This window comes from Triticum urartu, chromosome 7A, assembly GCF_056163025.1.
Source record: "Triticum urartu cultivar PI428250 chromosome 7A, HENAU_Tu73, whole genome shotgun sequence".
Classification (NCBI taxonomy): domain Eukaryota; kingdom Viridiplantae; phylum Streptophyta; class Magnoliopsida; order Poales; family Poaceae; genus Triticum; species Triticum urartu.
This window is the reverse complement of record NC_141879.1, coordinates 706,313,725-706,329,124: the sequence shown is the minus strand read 5'-3', so window position 1 is coordinate 706,329,124 and position 15,400 is coordinate 706,313,725. Positions and strand designations below refer to the sequence as shown.

Below are 15,400 nucleotides of genomic sequence, written 5' to 3'. Positions count from 1 at the left end.
TGCCCCCCCCCCCCCCAAGTTGTGAGTTTTCTTGACTTATCTTTATTGCACGCAACCTAATTAGGATAGATATAATTGCACCATAGATTTAATATTCAAAGAAATAAATATAAATGACCATGAATTAAAAAATAGCCCGCGCACCACGGGAAATTATTTGCATGATACATCTGATGTCACTATGATCCTATTGGTGTAAGTGTACACATCCATGTCTAGATTTAAATGCCGCACATCCATCTCTACATTGAATCTTGCACACAGAAATTGATTTCCATCAAGCGTCACAACAGATCACAGTCCGACGAGACCTCTTCTATCACCAGCACTCAATCACAATTTCGTTCTCGACTCCTGTTCAACACCTGCCAACTACCTTTCGCCTGCAATTAAATCATCATCATTGGATTCCTTCAACACTTCCCGTCACGTTCCAGTTCCACATCAACAAAGCAATTTTCAGTGAAATTATCCTTCAATTATATTATCATAAATGCATGACAGATCAAGTGGCGGCGACGCACCCAGACGAACATCGCACCCCCTCTAGAGCACCCCTTTTTTTCTAACAAACCGGAAGGTGGGGCTTCCGGCCGAATTCCATCAACACGAACGGCCTCTTCCCCCGACAGACCCACGGATTCAAACCCCAAACCCAAGGTTTTGCCAAAACACCTCTTTTTCTAACAAACCGAAAGGTGGGGCTCCCGACCGAATTCCACCAACACGAACGGGACAGACCCACAGATTGAAAACCCAGACCCAAGGTTTTGCAAATGATCCAAAGCCCAAAGGCAAACAGAAAGGGGAGGCAGGGGGGAGAAGCACACGGAAAACCAAAGGGAAGTCTCCAAATTCCGGCACGGGAAAATCCAAGGCCGGAAAATATATAAAACGGGGGCCAGCCGGGGCGAGGGGGAACCACCACCAAGCCAGCCTACCAAGCAGCCGGGGGGAGCGAGCCAAGGGTTTTTGAGTACAACGCACCCCTCCCACCCCCCCTCCGCTCCCCACTCCCTCGCTACTCCCCACCCCCGAAAAATTTCAATTGACTCCGCATTGAGCCGCCCGCCGCCACCGGAATCCCCGAATCCGGCCGGCGGTAGGGCTCCTGGTGGTGTGCTGGTGAGGGGGTTCGGTTGCTGGCCCGGCCCGAGCCCTGCGGGGTTAGATCCGGGGAAGGGGGGCGGGGAGGGGGGTTGGGGCGGACCCGCGCCGCCGCGGCGGGATGGCCGAGGACGGCGGCGGCGGGGGCGGGGGAGGAGGTGGCGGGGAGCGGATGAAGCTGCTGTGCAGCCTCGGCGGGCGCATCCTGCCGCGGCCCGGGGACGGGACGCTGCGGTACGCCGGCGGCGACACCCGGATCGTGTCCGTGCCGCGCGGGGTGGCGCTGCAGGACCTGCTGGCCCGCCTCGCCGACGCCTACGGCGGCGCCACGGGCCCGCACTTCGCGGTCAAGTACCAGCTCCCCGACGAGGGCCTCGACGCGCTCATCTCGGTCTCCTCGCCCGAGGATCTCGACAACATGGTGGAGGAGTACGACAAGCTGGCCGTCGCCAGCCCCAAGCTGCGGGTCTTCATCTTCCCCGTCTCCGAGGCGGCCGCGGCCGGGGACGAGGGCGCCGAGGGCGGCGCCGGCTTCGACGCCGGCCTCAGGTACCTCGAGGCCGTCAACGGCATTGTGCGCAAGGATAGCATCGCCAGCCTCTCGTCCACCCAGTGCTCCGACGGCGGGCCTCCTCCTCCTACCCCGGCTGTGCCTTCTTCTGGAGGAGGAGGGGGAGGAGGAGGAGGCGGCGGCGGCTCCCCGACTGCTGTCTCCCCCACCTCCACCTGCTCCTACGACGCCGCCAGATCGGCTTTTGCTGCTCCGCCGCCACCCCAGCAGCTGCTTGTTGATGTCTTCACCAATGCTGCTCCTGCCCCTGTCCCGGTTAAGCCGCAGGAGAGTGCTGCGCCCCCTCAGCCATCCCCCCATCCACATCCACACCCGCATCCGCATCCACATCCGGAGGCAGCAAGGTACCGTCAGCCACTCTCCCAGCTACCACCACTGCCACCAGTGTTCATGAACGATCATAGGGAGGTTATGCAGGGTCTGAATCAGCAGCCACCAGAAAATGCGACCTGGTTTCAGGACTGCAATATGTGTATCAAGGCTCTGCCTCATGCTCACTCCGATCCAGTCGTGAATGACTATGCCAGCGATGTGCGTGGAGGGGCGCCGCCTGAGCAAATTCCAGTGTTCATGAGCCTGCGGCCTGAAGATGTGGCAAGGATCATGATGGGAGAGCGGCAAATACCTTCACAAATGGGGGCTTATGGGTACACACATATGCATCCAGTGCAGCCTGACAGGGAAAGGATGTATGCACCAAAGATGGAAGCCGTTGCAAACCCAATGCCCGTCGATCCAGCGAGCTTTCATCAGCATGTCTATGTGCAGCAGCAGCACCACCAGCAGCAGCAATTGCCACCACAGCAGGTGCCGTCGTCGACTTATGGATTTAACCATATCCCCATGATGCCTACTGAGATGGTCTCTCCAAATTCCGTTCATTCTGACACTGCAAGCTCTCATCAACAAGCTATACTGCATCAAATGCCTTCACCCCATGGAATGGCTCAGTACCAAGTGAGGCAAACTAATCCCAATAATCCGCTTGAAGGCGAAGGTAGTTTAAGTGGCAATTCTAGGCATCGGGAGGATGGACAAGTGCTCCGTGATAATGTGCCTTCAGTGGCACCTGCTGCTGTGCCAACCTATATGGCCAATGTGGACAGGATGATGGATTCACTACGGGTGAACCCCAACGAGCCCCGCTATCCCGAACAAAGGATGTATGCCGAGAATGGTTTACCCCAGAATGCAACATCGCAATACTCTCAGAGCAACACCAACACCTTTTTTGATGTCAGTGAGCCAAAGATAGCCCCTCCAACTGAATCAATGCCACCGCCTTCTGTGGCCAGTCCTTATATGCATACTGTCCAGCATGCCAACGTTAACCATATGCCGCCGCAAATGGTGAGCATTGGGGGACCATACCCCAGTTATGTTGCCGCTACGATTGGGCATGTGGGTGTGCCCCCATCGGCTTATGGTGTTGATCCTGCGTATACAAAAGCCACTATTAACCCAATGGGCGAGCAGAAGGATGTTCTGCCTGAAGTTTATCACAAGGAAGCTCCACATGAATCCGTTCCTCCTTCGAACGCTAATGCTCAGGTACCATTACCGACACCAGCATTGGCAAATCACGCTCCAGTCGAGCAGCTCCAGGAGTCTGGTTTACCGGGTCAACAGTTCAGCAATGTACATGCGCTGCCACCAAGACCTAAGAGGGTAGCAAGCAGGGAGAACATCAGTTCTAAGGATCCCCATTCCCAAAACTCTCTGTTGAATTGCAAAGGGCCAGATTTGAATATCCCGGCTGAGGAGCAACCATATCACAAAGACACACATGCAGAACAACCTCAGTTTGTCAAAGGTTCAATTCTTAACAATACTTCCAATTACACCTTTTGCCAGTATATGTGCTTAATGAGTCATAAGTTGTGAATGCTTATTACTGTCTTTCATGAATCCAGGTGATGGTATCACTAACCCAGACTTGCTGGGCATGGAGGATGGTCTAGCCGCATTTGAGCCTCCACCTCCTGTGCTGAATGAAGGGCATGGGAATGTCACTAATAAAGTAGACGGGCAAGCTCACACCAACGAGGTTAGGATGTGATTCCTTAGAAGTTCATATACGTTCTGTTTCATCTTTAGCACTTAACAATCTAACAAGAGAAATGTGCAGGTTAGCAAGGGCAAACCACTAGATTGGATTTCAGGACAACCAGTCGCAGATGAGCATGAACGCCTCCAGGTTACAATCAGGAACTCTTATCTTTTTTTATCCCGCGCATCTTTAATTCAAAGTAATGTTCTTTACCAACCACATATGTTCGTGTTTCAGATTATAAAGAATGATGACCTCGAAGAGCTCCAAGAACTCGGTTCTGGAACTTTTGGAACTGTATATCATGGTAAATGGAGGGGCTCTGATGTTGCAATAAAAAGAATTAATGACAGATGTTTTGCTGGGAAGCCATCTGAGCAAGAAAAAATGGTATAACTATAACATTTTATATTTCCTTTTATTTGCTTATGCCTGTCCTTATACTGATATGTCCTGAATGTTTGCAGCGGAATGACTTCTGGAATGAAGCATCTAACCTTGCTGATCTGCACCACCCCAATGTTGTGGCCTTTTACGGCGTTGTTCTAGATGGGCCTGGGGGATCCATTGCAACGGTTACAGAATATATGGTTAATGGCTCACTTAGGACGGCTTTGCTGAAGAATTCCAAGTACGTCCACTATTTATATGTTTGCAAAGCTTTGAATAAAGCTGGGCCTCAGGCCTTTTCTCAAAACAAAAAAATGTCTGCATTCTAGCATATGTCTTAGAAGTAATTCTCATGTATCAACTGCCACATCTTAAAAACTTGAAACTTATAATCCAACATGAAGCTGAGGCGATTAATATTCTCTGCATGTGCAGGAGCCTGGATCGACGCAAACGGCTAATTATTGCCATGGACACAGCTTTTGGAATGGAGTATCTGCATAACAAAAACATTGTGCACTTTGACCTCAAAAGCGACAATTTACTTGTTAATTTAAGGGATCCTCAGCGTCCAATATGCAAGGTAAGAACTCAATTCTGTTTTGTACTATTGCTGGCTTGTTGCACTAAATTGCTAGACTATTGATTCTTCTCTTCTGTATCATATTTTGTATGTTTGATATTGGGTAATCTGTCTATATTGACTTTTCAAATTATTAGGTATTATTGATAAGTTTTAGCATCAATATCCCATCATACTTGGAATATACAGTGCTTTGTTGTGGTAATCATATGGACATTCATGTGGGCGAGAATGTACTGTTGCTTGGGCAATTGATGAGTTGCACCTTAGAATAGACATGATTGATTTAGATTAGTCCGGGGATCATTTTAGACTTTTAGCTAACCTTAAGGCATCTTCCGTCAACACTGCAGGGAACATGCGTGGTATAATAATGCATGGCTACTAACAATAAACTCCTTTTATTTGTACTAAAGAATCACTTGTTTGCCATCTGAATTTTGTCATCTTTTACTGATCTACTAAACATCCATGCCGCATTATCTGTAGTTTATAGATAACTAAGGCTTCACTTTTAGTTCTTGCACTGTCACATGCGAATGAAATATTGCTCATGTGAACTGTCAACAAACTGGATCGACCGACCAATGCGAACAGTTTTGCTTTTTTGTATGATTTAAGTTAAACACCATTTCTCTTTCTATATATATCTGCATTGATTTTTCTTGGATGATGCAGGTTGGTGACCTTGGGCTTTCAAAAGTCAAGTGTCAGACCCTCATCTCTGGTGGTGTGAGGGGAACGCTTCCATGGATGGCCCCAGAGCTTCTGAATGGAAGCAGCAGCCTGGTCTCTGAAAAGGTTTGCTAATCCCTTCATATTGCTTCGGTGTCCAAATTCAGATAGCTATACCCTGGTTTACGTATAACTTGCACACTAATGTTGATATGTTTCCCTCAGGTTGATGTCTTCTCCTTTGGGATTGTCCTGTGGGAACTCCTCACAGGAGAGGAACCATATGCAGATTTGCATTATGGTGTTATCATTGGTGGGTGCACAATCAGCCATACCCTCGTAGAAATTACTTGTGCAGTGGATGGTCAGAGTCTGATGTAAGCTGTTGTTTGAACTGTCAGGTGGCATTGTGAGCAACACTCTGCGGCCGCAGGTGCCTGACTCATGCGACCCAGAGTGGAGGTCGCTGATGGAGCAATGCTGGGCGACAGAACCGTCGGAACGGCCAAGCTTCACCCAGATCGCCGTCAGGCTGCGCGCCATGGCCGCGTCCCAGAAGGTGCAATCCTAGTAGCGCCAGCAGTGGTCTTGAGAAAACTTCTGGGGCCATCCATCCGTCTTGGACAAGTTCGTCTTCGCATATTGCGTATTTTAAGAAAATCCGGTGCTGATATATATAAATATTATATATATGGTTGGTTTCGTTCTTTCGTAGCGTCGATCGGTCGGTCCCTAGGGTCTATCTATCTGTTCATACCCCTTCATTGTTTCATACCTTGTAATCATAAAATCATCAGCCCTCCCTCCCAACCTCCCCGTGTCTAGAAGTGTCGGTCGGTCGTCGTCCCAGATCCGTATTCATTCATTTATACCCTTCCCCTTTGGCTTTGGCTTAGAGGCGTGCTGAATAAGCCAGTCTTATTGTCAGTTATAGAGAGTCCGATATTTTATTTATTTTCTTCCCTTTGTCTCCCCTGCCTTTTCTTGTGGGTAATAATCGAGTCTGTTTGGAAGTCGTTGGTCGGTCAGGTCAGGTCAGGTCAGTCTGAAGAATGTGGTGATGAACTGGTTGTGTAATCTGGGTGGTGTAATACAAGTTTTTGGGAACTGTCAGTTGAGATCCTATATTGCTTGTATATGCTTGGTTTTTCGTGTGTTTGTTATGTATACCGAAATGGTTCGGTGTCGCTGTAAAAAGGGTCCAGTTGTTTTGTTTTATCCTGTGAGGAAGAAAAATATATCCAGTTATTTTGATTACATTGTTAGCATGTAGTTCCCTCTGTTTTCTGCCTGAAAGGGCTGCAGCTGTTGTACTTGGGGCTCCTTTGAGTCGAAGAAATCCTATAGGATATTTCTTGCGTCGGGAAGTTTTCTTAGGGCTCCTTTGAAGTCCTTGGAAATCTTTCTTATGCTGGTCCTTTGGTTCATAATAGGATTGGATCCCATAGGCATTTTTCATATGAAATCTTCTACTCTAACCTCATTTTAGGGCTCCTTTGATTCAAATGAATTTTATAGGATTTCTGGAGGATTTAGATCCTTAGGATTTTTTTTCCTATGTTGGTCCTTTGATTCCCAGGATTGAACCCCATAAGAATTTTTTCCATGAAATCTTTTGTACTACATTCTATAGGAAATCTAACATCCAGTCCAACCTCTTTTTACAATTCATTTGTTTTCCCTGTGCCATCAAACACTCATTGCTATTCCTTTAGGATATAGGATTCAAGTGGACATGTCACTTTAACCCTATACTTTTCCTATTCCTTCGTTTTTAAAATCCTATGAATCAAAGAGGCCCCTTAGAGTTCCTTTGTTTTTCATGTGGCATCGAACACTCCTTAAGTGGACATGTCGTATACATTCCCTGTTCCTGCCTTTTCAAAATCTTGTGAATCAAAGAGGCCATTATTACTCGTGTGTGTGTCCATCGTCCTTGGTTTTGCGCTGATTCTGTGGCTTGGGTGGTGGATGACCCATGCCCGATGCCATCTTGGATGCTGACTTTGCACGGCCGAGTGAAGTCCGGGTCGCCCATGCCCGGGGCACATGCGGGGTGCCACGACGGGGACGAGGAGGAGAGGACGATACGGATGCGCATGTGATGGTGTGATGTGAGGAGGACGAGGTGCGTGGGGGACGGCGCGGCCAACGTGACCGGCCTGACGCGGCGCCTCGGGCATGGGGCGGACTGGCGCACGGGCGACGGATCCGATTCTTCGGCCTGCTCAAGTGGGTGGGTTTGAGTTGGTTGGCTGGCTCCGGTACCAGGGCCCAGATCCGGCCGCGTCGGCCGGGCCGACGGATGGGACGGGGGTTAATCGCATTGTGCTGTCATACTAGTACTCACTTCGTTCCAAATTACTTGTCGTAGAAATGGATGTATCTAGAACTAAAATATATCTAGATATATCCATACTTGCGACAAGTAATTCGAAACGGAGTGAGTAGTACGGTAGTACGACAACTAGTTTACGTGCTCCCCTTTGTTTGTTGACAACTTCCCCTGATCTGCGCGAGAGGATCCGGAGATATCGTCGTACTGGTAGCGCCGCATACCCGCAGATCTCTCCCGCAAAAAAAAAAAAAAAGTCCATCACAGATCTTCCTCCTCGTCCCCGCGTGCCAAATCTCTCGGCTCTCCGCCGTAAACTGAACCTGCGAGCATTTTCTTTCAGGGGACCCGAATCTGCGAGTTTACGCTGGCTGGCGGTACCACGCACCAGCTGCCACACCGAACGTCCAGGCCCCCCCTTACCCTACCCCCAGGTGCGATTAACTGACGTTTTCAGGCCCCTCGTGATCCTTCTTCTGACGGAAAACCGCCGCCTGATCACACAGAAAAATAAACGGACACAGAAAAAAAGAACCGAGGGTGCAGGCTACAGACAGATAGAACGCACAAACAAGGCATCATGGGCAGTACACGTACAGGTACGCAAATATACAGCACCCACCCGCACAACACACGACACTTCCGCCAGTCCCACGGCAACGCAACACACGACCCACAAGCACACCACGGAACAGCCCGTATACACTCGCTCACAGCGACGCCGCGCCTCCGAACACGACGGCGCGCCACAAAACAGCTACAGATTTCGGGTAACTCCGTTACAACATTACTACTACATGTTTTCTTCTTCCTTTTGGGGTACAGTACAGACGGTGTTGGGTCCGGGAGGCTCCGGGGCGAATAGCCGCCGGCGTCGCCTCCCGGACCAATAAATAGTAGTATCAAGCCTTCTCCAAGATGGAAGCGCTATGTACATATATGGGGCATTCGTTCTTCGCTCTCCAGCCGCGCCTGCCCTACCAGGACTGCTCGGCGTTGCCGTCACCTGCATTGTTCCTTTTTTTGAGAATAAAGAGAAGGAATGAAAACCAACCAGAGAGGTCTCGAGTATAGTATGTAAAAGGAATTCTTTGAGATGGATCATCGGTAAACCGTACCTTTTTCTCTTGCTCTTGTCCGACGAGGACGAGGTAGGGTTGCTGTGCCAGTTCCGCTTGCGCTGGTTGATGAACCAGTTGTTTATCTGCTTCAGCTGCAGCCCCGTCTCCTGCACCAGCCGCGCCTTGTCCTCCTCCTAACAAAGCCGCCCGAGGGAGATCGATCAATGATCATCGGTAGCGGAACCAAAATTGCAAGTAAAAAGGGTGATAGTGGTATCTGCGGGCTGTCACTTACAGTTGGGTACGGCCATTTGGCGTGGGCTTGCCACCACGCCTTCAGAGTGGACGCCGTGTCTCCTGGGAGCTTACCGGCTCTCCGCTTCCGCAGTATCTCCTCCCTGATGTCCACAAGCTTTTCTCTGTACCCCTGCAAGTCAGGAATAGAAGCTTAGACACCAACATGGTGGCAGCTGACAGACTGGAAGGCGGTAAGTTTTACCTGTTTAAGCTCATGCTTCAGCTCTTGCCTCACGCGCTCGACCAAGGATCTCTCACCCTCGGTTAGCATTCCGAAGCCCATGCCATCTGACACATCGTTTCCGTCAAACATGTTGCTCTCGCTGTCGACCGGGTTGTCTTCATCATCAGACATAGTCGCCCCGGTGCCTTCGCCAGGAGATGCCCCTACAGGAAGAATTAGTATTAGCAGCAAAACTTACCTTGGTCACATTTATGTTGCATATTGCCTTTGCCGGTATGATATATAACTAAGCCTATCCAGGCTTAAACTTGCTCTAGGTTTATATCATTATGATTTCTCCCGACATAATACTCATTATTATCTGCAGGCAAACTTCCATGTTCAAACATATGCCTCTCATCGTAAACTGATGCAAACCGACTGATGATTACACATAGAAACAGATTATGCAAAGTTCTATTGGCAACTAAAAACTGAAAATCACTCCCTTTGGTTTTCACGGCGACACCAGTTTCCAGTGTGAATGGATACTGGCACGGTTTTCTCATAGGTGTGTGCCTCGTGATGCCCATAGGCAGAATGGTGGCAAATGTGCCTTACAGCCTTAGCAAAAGTAAATGAAAACAGTACTATATGCAGGCAATCTCCTATGAATTAATTTAAAGTGAAGTACAATTCCACTAGAAAGTTTTGTAGCTATGTCAGTTCATTTTGTAACCATGAAGCGTTCTTCGATATGCAGTTTTTTTTTTGGCACTAGGCAAGGGACTTCTTTTCCTACATGGATTCCCTTGTGTGATGCTTCCCTGTTATATAGTCCGTGACTGTGACTGTTTTGTGTGGAAGTTAATTGCACTAGACTTAGTAAGAGCAACTTTATCAGGACAACTTGTTAAGATTATGATCACAAGGTACTACCAGTTCAGTTGCATGGTCAGTACAGCACAAGGTTCATGCACAACTGTCACATACACCGAACTGAAATCTCAAAAGGTATAGCTTTAAAGCCAGCTTCAACAGCTTAAGTCTGCAATTCTTGTAACTGATAATATAAAAGAAGGAACCTGTATTACTACAAAGGTGGACCTAATATCTCATAGGACCTACAAGGCGGGGAATTATGACCTATATTTTCTACTCCCTCCGTCCCAGAATAAGTGTCGTGGTTTGAACTAAAACCACGACACTTATTTTGGCAAACCACGACACTTATTTTGGGACGGAGGGACTATCAGGGAATGCAACAATAGAGGAAAAAAGGGTCAAGTGATTAAGGTTTTTCTGATTGAATTTTGAAATAATTAACTATAATTGTGATCTGTCACTCGCTGGGTGCAGAGAGCAGAAGCAAATAAAACCCTTATTTTAAAAAAAATCCCCTGTGGTGAAGATCCTATAAAGCAGTGCCCCTCATTGTAGTATGATACTTACCATGACTATCAATTAATAAGCATGTAGTGTACAGATTGTAGAACCCTCTTGGTAGAAAACTTAAGAAGCACATATCCTGCTGTTGAACTGATGAACTTAAGATGCTGTATGCTATGCTACCTGTAAGACTCTGCAAAGTCTGCTCGAGCTCCCAGCAGGCCATCACCGCCTCCATGGCGTGGACGCGCACATGCTGCTGGAGCTGCTCCTTGAAGGAACAGAGGAGCAGCACATAGTGTGTCTGCAACAAGGAAAGCAGAACCTTTAGAACACATATAGAAAAGGCAGGTGGTCGATAATAACCTTTACACAAGGAGAATTGCCATTTCCAGGCAAAGGAGCCCCTGCTTGCCTAGCAAAGGGACACTTGTAGTTGTTTTTTGGGGTTTGCTTTTGTCTCTATCGCAGAGGTGAGGCGCTCGTGGTTGAGAAAACAAAGTTGCTCACAGCTAGAGCCTAGAGCAAGCAGTAATTTATTTGCAGGTGGGATGGGTAATAATCAAAGGATGAACTAGCATAATAATACTCACAGTTGAGGAACCTAGCCTAAACCAAATCCACCGGCAGAAATTAGCGAGTGCTAATCCCATATGAGCTCATGCGCAACCAATCAAACATGTTCCGTGCGTTCGGAAAAAAGGGTAATCTGGCTAGCCTGTTTGAAATCCCAAAAAATCCCAACACGAGCGGGGCAACTTCATCGCCAAATCCCACCCAATCCCCAATTTTTCGAAGCACGCACGCACGCACGCCGCGTCAATCTACCATACTACAGCACCCACGGAGCAGGCCTCCGTACGCGGCCGGCGTGAGGCGAGGAGGCCTCGTGGTAGCAGCAGCTCACCATGAAGAGGTCGAGCTCATCGCCGCCCGCGGGCGCGGCGGCGGGGGGCATGGGCGGCGGGGCGCGCGCGGCGATCTGCGCGTCGATGCGGGGCAGCTGGTCGACGGGGGTGGCGACGCGCAGGCAGGCGACGTGCGCCTCCAGCAGCCGCTCGTACAGCGGGTGCGCCTCGATGGCCGCCTTCTCCCTCTCCCACCCGCCCGCGCCCAAACCTGGCGCGAAGCCGCCGCCGCCGGGGTTCCCCGCGGCCGCCGCCGCCGCCGCCGCGGCGTCCATCCCCAGCGCGGCCGCGGCGTGGTCCTGGTGGTGGTACTGGTACGCCATGGCCGTACCCTCGCCGCGCGCGCAGGAGAGGCGTGCGCGGGCTAGCTCCCGCCTGGTATCCGCTGCCCTGCTCCGAGACGAGGCGAGTGGTACCACCGGGTCAAGTGGAGGAGGACGGACGGACGGATGGGTGTAGGTGTAGGTGTAGGTGTAGGTGTAGGCAGCAGTAGCAGGCGGGCAGGCAGAGCAGGCGGGCGGGCGGGGCGGAGCGGTGCAGCGGCAGAGGGGACCGCGGGGTCGGGGATGAACCACAGCCATATGTATTCGCGTTTCCACGTGATTCGTACGACGGTCGCGACAGTGAACTGCACACCGCTCGACCTACAACCAAGCTTTTTACGAGCGGGCGCAGCAGCCCTTTTCCCGCACGCGAATTTCAAATGTTACCGGATTGCGACACTTCTTACCTTGTTTGGCACAAATTCTTCGAATTTATCTCCTTTTTGTAGTACATTTTCTTCCGCTTTCAACAGCAGTGCGGATTTTTTGGAAACCTGAGAAAAAAAATTATATGAGACCAGGTCTCACGGACTAGCAGGTGAGATCCACCCCGATGGATGACACGTGGCATTCATAAATCATAAAGCATCTAATCTCTTTCTCCCTGATTTCAACTGGGGGTGGGGTACATGCTTTGTGATTTGTAAATGACACGTGTTATCCATCAGGGTGGGTCTCACATGCTAGCCCATGAGACCTGATCTCGTATAATTCTTTTCCCTCGCTTAGGAACAAATTAGAAACAGTAAAAAAAGTAAAACTTTGTCGGAACAAGCATTGTCTAGTAATAATTACTCACGTGTAAGGTTTGGGGACAAATGACTTTTGTGGTATTGTTCGCAAAAAAGACTGAATTACAATTACAAACTGTGTGAATATCAAGCTTAATATAGTGCTGTTTTTTTGTTTGTTTGTTCAGAATACCACGAAAGTCATTTTGTTGCGAAACTTTACACGTGAGTAATACATTGGACAATGCTTGTTATGAAGAAGTTTTAAACAAATATTTGACCATTTTTTACTTTCCCTTTTGCGGTTCGGGTGCATGTGCACCCTTGTCCCATTGTGTATTTTGGGCCTCTACGGCCTTCTTTATAGATAGATTGGAACAACACGGGAATGGAAAAAAAACCCTAGGATTGCAGTGCCATGTCTAGCCAGATAGTATGAGATTTTGTTCGCACCCAAGTGTGTTTGATTGCATCATAGAAAGAACAAAGATTTTTTGCATGAGGTCAGAGTGGGTGTGGTTTTTTCCTTTGAAATGTAGTGTGATGGATTTCTTAGGAAAAATTCTATGGGATTCAATCGTATGAACCAAAGAACCAACATAGAAAAAACTCTTTAAGGATTTGTAGCCTCCACTATTCCTATGAAAATCCTCTTAGTCAAAGAGGCCCTTAACAGCGAACTGAGCGTAACTTAAATGATTATATTCCTTGTGGTGGAACCAGCCCACCAGGGTTCAAGTCCCAGATTTGGCGCTGGTGCTCGCACTTTCCTGGATTTATTACAGACTTTCCGGCGATGCTCGTTTAGTGGGAGGAGACGTTTTCGTCGACTACGAAGGTGTGTGTGATGACTTCATCAATCTCAATATGTTAATCTCAGTGGGAGGAGACGTTCATGTCGTCTTCAGGTTGGCTTGGTGGTACAGTCTGGGAGCCTGATGCCCCGTCATTGTGGTCTCGCTTGTTCAGGATAAACTCGCCCGGCCATCCTCTTTAGCTCCACAACTAGAGTTGGAATACAACTCTTCATACTCGACGACGTTGTCGTTCTGTGCTACAGGCTCCTTGGCGTGCGACGTATGGACTATAGCCCGACATGTGTCGATGGCTAGGAGAAAATGGAGTTTCGGGGGTATCGAATCATCGGGCTATGGAGCTGGGGAATGCACATTGTTGACCATAGACACCACTTCTGGAAGAAAAGAACAATTGATCAACCCAGAATGTGCTGACTTGAGGATTTGAAGGGATAAGAAACCCTAAACTCTGCTGCAAGTAATTAGGGCGAGAAGTCGCAGTGGGTTGCCTCTTCAGGGAAATCGGCGATCCTCCCCGTAAACATGAAGGAATGCATCTCTTGGATTGACTTCGACTCATATAAGTCAGCTCGGATTGCCCTGGTGATGTCGTCCTTGCCACTGTACTCGTAGATCGGGTGAGCTCCGTGTTGGAGCGGCTGGATACCTGTCACATCCCAGATTTTCTCCAAATCTAGTATGTTAAAAATTTCACAGGGAATCAAAAAATTTCTGCAAAAACCTATGATTACTCTCTAGCTAACTAATATTGCCTAGGATTTTCTTGTGATTGATGCACCTAGAGGGAGAAGAACCCTATGCCAACCTTTGAAACCCTTGTTGAAATTTGGGAAAACATGATGAACCCTAAAAGTTTTGGGGAATAATTTTGAATTCCAAAATAGGGTGACCAATTGAAATAATTCATTTGGGAATAAGGCTATCCTTAATAGGACCCAAATGATAATCAAGCCCTAATAAATCTTCCCTAAATTATTGAGTTGTATCTATTTTGGAATCAATTCAAAAATCAAAGGGATGGTTATAAAAAAATGGCTTCACACTTTTTTTGGCAGAAAGTGAATTTCATAAGTCCAAATGGTGAGCTTAAGTTTCTGATAATTTTCCAAATTGGAAATTCCGCCAAATACACAAATAAAACCCAACCATACATGTCCACCAATTATATATTCTAAATTATCTACACTAACAATCCACCCTTCTCCACCAAAAGGAGATTTTAGTAAATAACCAAATATAACACTGGGATACCTGCCCCCCCCCCCCCGGGGGGGGAGAGATGTAAGAAAAATTACCAATTTGACCCTATTGAAACATATTTGGTTTTAAAACCAAATTGAAATCCAAGAGGGAAATAAGGTGCAGAAAATATATGTTCGAAATGCCCAAACAAAATGTTGAGAAGCTCGGAAATATTCACAAATGAATTTAGAGCAAGTTTGCTTTTGGAAGAAAATTCAAAATAGAAATCAAATAAAAATAATTGAGAAAAATAGAAACAAAAAATAGAAAATAAGAAAATAAAAAAGAAACATAAACTACGCGCACGACCTAGCTAACCTGAACACGGCCCGCGGAGCAAGCCCACCCGCGCTCGGGCTCTCTCTCCCCCCTCTCCTGCTGACACCCCGGGCCCACATCGCGGCAACCGCCCACGGTGCCCACGACTAGGGCAAGCCATGCACACGTTTGCACGTTCGCTCGTCCATGGCCACGCCCGCGCCAGGTCGAGTTGAAGCCCTCGCCCTCCTCTGCAAAAGCCCCAACACCGCAACCCCTCTCGCCGCCAGGTTGCTCGGCCGTGAGCTCACCTTCTCCATTCTGCCCTAGCTCAATGCCGGAAAAATTCCAGCAACCCCGACGCCCTCATCACCAACCATTGCCACCACTCCAGTCCCCGAGCCACGGCGAACCTCCCAGACATCCACATAGTGCCCTAGGCCCACCGAAGCATCGAGTTCATCGAAAGCCGAAGCTATCTGCTATCACGAACTCCATT

General features: G+C 48.5%; 2 protein-coding genes across 2 annotated transcripts; one reads left to right on the top strand and one right to left on the bottom strand.

Annotated features, from left to right (window-relative positions):
• The first annotated feature begins 937 nt into the window (after positions 1-937).
• Positions 938-6,633, top strand: LOC125523584 (RAF-like serine/threonine-protein kinase 20). Its single transcript, XM_048688604.2, has 9 exons — positions 938-3,491; positions 3,592-3,725; positions 3,807-3,875; positions 3,966-4,118; positions 4,196-4,359; positions 4,554-4,701; positions 5,380-5,502; positions 5,602-5,689; positions 5,778-6,633. Exons 1-9 carry the CDS (start codon positions 1,229-1,231, stop codon positions 5,945-5,947), a joined length of 3,312 nt encoding a protein of 1,103 aa, XP_048544561.2. The 5' UTR covers positions 938-1,228; the 3' UTR covers positions 5,948-6,633.
• A 1,638-nt stretch (positions 6,634-8,271) lies between these two features.
• On the bottom strand, positions 8,272-12,125 carry LOC125518060 (homeobox protein knotted-1-like 11). The gene is made up of 6 exons (XM_048683016.2): positions 11,529-12,125; positions 10,805-10,925; positions 9,272-9,456; positions 9,068-9,199; positions 8,830-8,966; positions 8,272-8,728 (listed from the first exon to the last, which is right to left on the bottom strand). The coding sequence occupies exons 1-6, from the start codon at positions 12,108-12,110 to the stop codon at positions 8,689-8,691; spliced, it is 1,197 nt and encodes a 398-aa protein (XP_048538973.2). The 5' UTR covers positions 12,111-12,125; the 3' UTR covers positions 8,272-8,688.
• Positions 12,126-15,400: the final 3,275 nt, after the last annotated feature.